The sequence below is a fragment of the Onychomys torridus genome, unplaced genomic scaffold, assembly GCF_903995425.1.
Source record: "Onychomys torridus unplaced genomic scaffold, mOncTor1.1, whole genome shotgun sequence".
In the NCBI taxonomy this organism is placed as follows: domain Eukaryota; kingdom Metazoa; phylum Chordata; class Mammalia; order Rodentia; family Cricetidae; genus Onychomys; species Onychomys torridus.
In genome coordinates, this window is record NW_023411322.1 from 179 (window position 1) to 8,134 (window position 7,956).

The 7,956-nt window shown below is 48.5% G+C and overlaps 1 protein-coding gene across 1 annotated transcript; it reads left to right on the forward strand.

Annotated features, from left to right (window-relative positions):
- The first annotated feature begins 535 nt into the window (after positions 1-535).
- On the forward strand, positions 536-7,108 carry LOC118575097 (apolipoprotein L3-like). The gene is made up of 4 exons (XM_036175778.1): positions 536-628; positions 2,430-2,516; positions 5,034-5,166; positions 5,527-7,108. The coding sequence occupies exons 2-4, from the start codon at positions 2,504-2,506 to the stop codon at positions 6,371-6,373; spliced, it is 993 nt and encodes a 330-aa protein (XP_036031671.1). The 5' UTR covers positions 536-628; positions 2,430-2,503; the 3' UTR covers positions 6,374-7,108.
- The last annotated feature ends 848 nt before the right edge of the window (positions 7,109-7,956 follow it).

The following is a 7,956-nucleotide window of genomic DNA, read 5'->3' on the forward strand; positions in this document are numbered from 1 at the left end:
GACACAAGAGATTCAGCCGGGCAGTGGACTTTGACCCCAAGTAGTGTGAGTAGGGGAGTCTGCTACGGGAAATGCTGGGGCCCTCTGAGAGGAAGCAATGCATGGTGTTTCCAGGGTGCATCACAGCAGCTTGAGACATAAGAAACCCATGTAGATAGACATGCAGGTGCCAGACTTGGTGAACGCAACTGCACTATATGCGTCAACAGACCCCAGGATGAGGGCTGTGTGGAGATGGAGGAAGAGGAGAGATAAATGTTCTGCTGGAGAGAGTAAGTGGGGAGAGCAGTGTCATGGGAGAGATGATGCCATCATCTGTGATGGCGGGTCTTTCTTCCGGAAGTGCACAGAGAACTCGAAACCAAGGTGTCAGGGATGGAGAGGGACTTGGGATGTGGAGCTAGGTTGTTCCTTTCCTTGGGTCAGCCAGGAGGGTGGGACTAGAGTGGGTGGTGCTGTAGAGCGGTGCCTATTGTGTCGGCTGGGCTTTATTCAGGAAGGTGAGACTTTCACTTTCAGTTGCCCGGTATAACCAGCAGTCAGCTGCTTCTTATTGGGACGCTGATGTGCAACCAGTGAGCTGATGTGCAAGACAAGATTCCAGCACAACCACAGGAAGATTTTTTTGGTAAGTTGGGGACCTCTTAAGCTCCCCTACCTGCTTATCCTCCCAGCCACCCTTGAAGAGAAAGACGATCAAGGTCAGACATCAGCCCAGGACACAGACTAGACTTGCAGCCATGCCGGCTCTGGTTGTTGCTTTCTCCCTCTCTGCCGTAACACCAGACAAGGTAGAACCCCTTAGATGAGATCACCAAGGTCCTCGGGATTCTGCTGAAGTGCCAGTCTGCCTGAGACCTAGCCAGCAGGCTCCCAGAGGAAAGTGGTTGTTGTGGGTCCCTGCTCTTTTGGAGATGGAGGAAATGAAGAGTGTAGAGGAAGACAGGCTTGCTGGTTCTTGTGTCCTGTGTATCCAGAGGTCTGCCAGGGCAGTGATGCTACCAAGACCAGATGGGACAAATATTGACTGGTGAGATGCAAGGTACCCAAGAGTGGTGACACACACAACATGTTTCTGAGCATGCACCTGTGCTAGGCCCTGGGGAATCTGAGTCTTGTTGAGGATTCTGTGGGGCAGGATGAGCAGGTGGGTGGCATGCCTGCTTCCCCTGGGACTCCCCAGGCTCTTCCCAGCCTGTTGAGGGGTGGAGTAGGAAGACAGGCTGTCCTGTGTGTTGGGGGGTGGGAGTAAGGTGCCATGTGGGGCATGGAAGGACAAAGTTGCACAACCACATATTCAGCGTTATGAGCCAGGTCATCACAAAGTCAAGGGCCAGACCACAGGTGGGGATGGAAGAGATTATGTCTGTGCCTGTAAAAGCACAGAAAGTCCTAGAAACTTTAAGATTATTATTGTTGTTGTTTTAATCTGACTGGGCTTGAATTGGACACTTGGGAGCTAATTGAAGAGTCTCGGGTTGATGCTGTCCTGAGCTTTCCTTGTCTTCTTGCTCTAAGAAGACTTCCCACAGCCACTGGGAATGGAGACTTGCAGAGAGCCTCCACTTTGCCCCACTGCAGAGCTTGTACGCAGGAAAGGAAAGGGAGAAGCCCAGCCTGGGCTTCCAGCTGGCCTTCGGAAGGAAAGGGCTGGGGTCACCTACACATCCTGCTGGCTCACATCCACAGGATGCCAGTGATGAGAGGCTCTGTGTGTGGGAGGTTAGCAGGAGGGCTTAAGGGAAGGTTGAAGGAAATCTGGCCTTTCCTTTCAATGTAAAGCAGTACTCGGGAAAGAATAGCACTCATCCTTTCTCTCCAAGGCAAGGTGCCTCGGTACATTTGAGACTAGAGAAGCTTACTGTGCAGATAGGACTTACAGAGATAGATGTTTATGTAGTGCACAGTAAGAGGTTGGGGAGGTCAGAGGATGACCCAGGCACCAGCTTTGGTTTCTGGCCAGACCTTCTTGATGCACCGTAATAAGGTGTCATCACACAGAGTACCAGTGCAAGTGTGCAGATTCAGGGTTCCGTCCTCTCTTCACAGAGTCACGAGCCCTAGCATGACAATCCAGACCCATGCACCATAGTCCTTCAGTTAATCTTGACTATCACCATTGCTACACACAGTTCCCACCCCAGGTGCCAGAACATTTCTCTTCGTCTTTGTGGAACACAGAAGTCCCTTCCCATGGCTGTCTCCAGGTGATCACCTGTTCCATGGACCTGGCAGGACAGGAGTTCTCTGCTCTGGCTAGTGTGAGGGAAGATTGAGGGGAGGCCTGGGACTGATCCTTACTCAGGAGAGCCAGGGCCTGTCACTCTTTGTCCTTAGTTGCTTTGCTATCCAGACAGAACCATGAGACACCAGCCTCCACTGAAGCTGTCTCCACTCCATCTCACATTTTACTGTCCTCTTCCTTTTAGCCCGGACTCACAGATAGCTGTGAGAAGGACCTGAGAAGGACCCCACGCCTGGCACCAGAGACCCTCCAATCCTCATGGCCTCTGGAGGTATGGACTTCTCTTCTCTGGTTGTTTCCAGAGTGTGGTCTAGAACCTTGGATCTCCACACTGAGAGCTTGTTGAGTTCAGGATAGAAAAACAGTCCCCAAAATGGAGTAACAGGAATCCCCTCTACCTGTGTATAAGGAGTCCTCTTTTGGCTCTGTCTTGTGGACATGCTCAGGGATCCCTTCCTCCCTCCAGCCTGAAAAAGTGGAGCACAGCATGTCATGTGGCCTAGTGACAACTCCCAAAGTCTGAGGACACTCCAAACTCCCCACCACACAGGAAAACTATTGTCTGTGACCTTGATCACCTGAGGTTTCACATGCTTGGCTGCTCCTGTGAATAAGCCCTTCATCTCCTATAACATCTCACTACAGTGAGTATATGAGCAAGTGTTCCTGTTGCTATAATCAAACACTGTGACCAAAGCAACCTCGGAGGAAGGGCTTTCTTTCACTTGCATTTGTACTCCATAGTTCATCAACAAAGGCCTTCATGTCAGAAACTCAAGGAGGTAAGGAGCCACAGCAGGAGCTGATTCAGAGGCCATAGAGAAACAGTGCTCACTGGCAGTTTTTAGTTGTAAATATGTATAATATCCAAATGACAGAGTCAACACCAGTCTGTCTTGAAGTCTCCTCTGCCAATAAAATTAATCCAAAACTTCAATTTGGCCTCAGGTGGATTCATAGAACAATGGCAGAAAGCAGACAGATTCTTTGTCAAAATACCATAAAATGGTTTCTAGCCTGGTTGCTAAAATCATTCCCCTCTGAAACATCTTGAGCTGGACCTCCATGGACCCCATGCTCTCAGCACGGTTGTCTTCCAAGCTCCTACTAGGAAGACCCCTTACCCCCCCCCACTTATTCTGTTCAACCACTTTCCCAGTCCTGAGCCCCAAAGTCTTCCACATGCACCAAGAAACATCATGGTCAGGCCTGTCACAGAAATAGTCCACTCCCTAGTGACAACTGCTGTTTTAGTTACTTTTCCATTGCTGTGCTAAGATACCAAGATGAAAGCAACTTGTAGGAGAAAGTGTTTAATGGGGGCTTACAGTTTCAGAGGATGAGCTCATGACCATCATGGCAGCGGGCAGGAACAGACTGGAACAATAGCTGAGAGCTTCCATCTGATCCATAGGCAGGAGGCAGAGAGGAGGAGGAGGAGACAGAGGGAGAGAGGAGGGGAACACTAACTGGGAATGGTGTGGGCTTTTGACAACTAAAAGTCCATCCCCAGTGACATGCCTTCTCCAACAAGGCCACAGTTCCCAGAAAGATCCACCAAGAGGGGGCCAGGCATTCCAATATATCAGCCTATGGCGACCATCTCATTCAAACTGCCACAACTAGCCTTTCTTTTCCTACAAGTAAATAGTTCTGCATTGTGAATTCTGTTTTCTTTGACACGCTGCCTTTATCCAACAAACTAATGTCACCACACTGTGAGGAGGAGATGAAAGTCCCATTCAGGGGCTCTGGTGCCAGTGTTAACATCTAAGAGCCTTAAGGCAGATGGAAGTCACTTTGCAAAGCTGTCACTTTCTGCGGCTTCAACTGTTCAGAGCAGAAGACATTTCCTTTCATTGCACAGCGCCATGACACCTCCCTGGAGTATGAGTCTTCTCAGCTGCCATACCCTGATCCCTCAGGCTGAGGGCTTCAACCAAGGACCTCTATTTTCTCAGTTCTGAAAGCTAAAGTTCACAGTGAAGGAATCAGGTTGGTTGGTGAGAGCACTCTTCCTGGTCTGTAGCAGCAGCCTGCTAACTGAGAGTCTGCACACAGCCTCTCCTGTGTGCATGGAGACAGAGAGGCGGGAAGGGACCAGGTGGAGGAAGGACACACAGACACAGAGATCAGTGATGATAGGTAAGTAGATAGATCAGCGGTTCTCAATCTGTGGGCTTCAACCACTTTGGAGGTTGAACAACACTTTCACCAGGGTCAACTAAGACCATCAGGAAACACAGATATTTACATTATGAACCATAACAGTAGCAAAAGTACAGTTAGGAAGTAGCAATGAAAATAATTTTATGGTTGAGGGTCACTTCAACATGAGGGACTATATTAAGGGTCACAGCATTAGGAAGGTTGAGAATCACTGAGATAGATAGATAGATAGATAGATAGATAGATAGATAGACAGATAGATAGATACAGAGAGGTAGATAGATAGATAGATAGAGACAGATAAACAGATATGACATTATATATATGGTGCCTATTCTTTTTTGTTATCAGCACCATGCTTTCATAGATTGGGATGTATATTTGTGACATCACCTACTCTGTTGTTACCTCACTTTCCTAGAGGCTCATCTCTAAAACTGGTTGCTGCCATACCGCCTTTTATACATGAAACGAAGATCACAACTCATTCCCTAGCACTGCTGACTCCATCAGGTACCCAGTGGCAGATGCTAAATACCTTGTCTGCTAAATGCCACACACACTTTGCAATTTAAACTCGGCCATGCTGTCCTCTGATCTCATTCTGTTTCTTCCCAAGTATTGAGGAGGAGACACTTCATCCAGGAAGCCACTGAGTATCTGCAGGACTCAGCAAGCAGAAGAGACCTGCAGCTCCTGTTGGCCAAAGATGACGCCTGGAAGGTGTTGGTGGCAGAGGCTGGATTGTCCAGGTCATCTCCCCTAGACCCCAGAATGCCCCCAGTTTTGCTCTGACCCCACAAACCTGTGCTCATCTACAGAATTCCCATTGGGCAAATATTTGGAAGTGAGGGTGCAGGCCTTGGATGAAGGCTTCTTTGTCATGGCCATGTCGCTAAAGTGTGTCTTCACATGACTTCACACACTGACACCTATGGACTAAGAACCGTGGAGTGTCTGTGATCATCAGTGTTCCTTGTGGAGTGCAGAGTCCTGCATTTGTAAAATACCTTCCCATTGTATCTATAACACAAGTCTGTGATGTGAAGGCGATAGGTCATCCTACAGTGAAACAAGCCTTCTTTCTGATGCGCTGACCTCTTCTGTTACAGGGATGAGGAAGCTGCACTGTGTAAGCTGCTCCTAGGGCTCCCAGCCCTGGGGGACAAAGAGCAGCTTCAACAAGAGCCGCAAGACAGGAAGAGGTTTCTGGAAGCTTTTCCTGAGTTGAAAAGGAAGCTGGAGGGAAACATCAGGAAGCTCCGAGCTCTGGCTGACCACCTTGACCAGGTGCACAGAGCCTGTACCATCTCCAACCTGGTGACCAACTCCACCAGCACTGCCTCTGGAGTCCTGGGCATCCTGGGTATAGCTCTGGCTCCTGTGACAGCAGGCGGCAGTCTGCTGCTCTCAGCCACTGGGCTGGGGCTGGGGGCAGTGGCTACTGTGACTGGTGCCGCCACTGTAGTTGTGGAGGAATCAAGCAAGTGGGCAGATGAGGCTGAAGCCAGGCGCCTGATGTCAGACACCATGGACGTTATGAAGACGCTTCTTGTCCTGGGAGAGATTGCATTCAAACTTTCTAAAAGCTCCTATGGTGTCTGCAAAAATTTGAAAACTTTAGGACAAAGCATTCATGCCATTAGGGCAGCCAGAGCCAACCCTAACTTAGTGGCAAATGCCAAGCTCCTTATGATGACTAGAAGAATCCCTGCCCAACGAGCTAACCAGATGCAGAATGTCTTTGAGGGCACTGCTCTGGCAATGACTAAAAAAGGCAGAATCAGAGGTGCCGCTGTTGCGGGTGCCTTCCTTGCACTGGATGTGCATTGCCTTGTAAGGGACTCAATGCATTTATATGAGGGAGCAAAATCAGAGTCGGCTGAAGATCTGCGGGCCCTGGCTCAGGAGCTGGAGGAGAAGTTGAGAGAGATTGACCAGATCCACAAGACCCTCTAGGTGCCTGTGACAGCCTCCCCCAGCTACATGGAGGTCAATGGAGATGATCTGGACAGATTTGAGGCACTAAGACATCTTGTTAGAAGAGGATTGAGGTAGTTAGTTTTAACTGTCATCTTGACACCATCTAGAATCATGTCAGAAGAGAGTTTCAGTGAGGGATTATCTAGCTTGAGCTGTCCTGTGGACATGTCTGGGAAAGATTTTTCTGCATGATTCTAAATGAGGTGGGTAAATTCCTCCACCATGGGGGGGGGGCACTATTCACTGAGTATGGGTTCTGAACTGTCTAAGGGAAAGCAGGCTGAGCACCAATAAGCATGCGTAAATTCATTTCTCATTACTCTGGACCGTGGATGCACTGAGGTATCTGCTTTGAGTTCCTGCCTTGACTTCCTCACAGTGATGGACTACAGACAGCCTGGGACTGTAAGCCGAATGAAAGCTTTCTCTTCTCCCTGGCTTCTGTCAGGTATTTATCACAGCACCAGAAGTGAAGGTTGGAAAGCAGAGAGTGTGGGATTGAGTCCACAGAACCAAGTGTTGAGCAGTGTGTAGTTCTGTGTCTCACTGTATAGTTAATATGGACGGACTGAGTGTCAAAGAAAGATGTGACAGCAGCCTGAACCGAGGGACCAGAGAGGACTAGAGAATATGGGGATGGGTCTAAAACCACACGGTGGTTTGTGGGTATGAACAGAGAGGGCTGTGCTGGTGATGAGAAGCCAAGGAAACAGAAGGGCTGGAGAAGGAGGCTCCACAGCCTACCTCCCCACAGGACGATGTGCTGTGAGCCACAGTCCTTTCTGTCCAGCATCAGCTGTACCAGCTCCCCCTTTGTCCATCAGGCAGCTCCCATATGATGATGGAGATGCTGAGGATGATGCAGAGCATGGTGGTGGTGACTGCACAGTGAGTAGAGCTCTTGACAAGCAGCCAGCCTGTAAAGGGGACAAGGTGACAGGATGGACCAATGAAATTAAAACTATTCTCCGTGTGTCAGGATGGGTCAGTAGTTGACTTGGGAAGAGAGAGGAACCCATATTTAAGTAAGAGGTCAAACAAGTTGTGGCATGGATATATCAGCTAGTTTGGAATCATGAGACTCAGCCTGTGATCCTTGGTAACTCTCAACTGAGGAGGGGGAGGTGGGAGAGAGAGATTTCAAATCCACTGACTCTGCTTACTTGTTGTCTATAAATTTGGTTAAATAAATATTGCTGACCTTTGGGGAAAACTGTAATAAGAAACAACCAACAGCACAAGAGATGGTGACATGTGACCAAATGGATGACAGTGTCAGCATGACCCTGTTGTAATCTTTGTTTTTATCTTTAAAGAGTAAATTTATTTGGAGAAAGCCAAAAATCTCTCAACCCCAAGGATGGGATTTTCCAACTCAAGGCATCTCCTAAATAATGTCTACAGATTGTGAGTCATTTTCACAGAAGACACCTTTGTACAAGTTTCACATATGTTCAGGAGCTTCAATCAACCCTTGTTTTATTTTAACAGAGGAGCAAAGTGGGAGAGAGGGATAGAACCACTTTCTCTTGGATGCAATTATCTGAAGAAAAATAGAC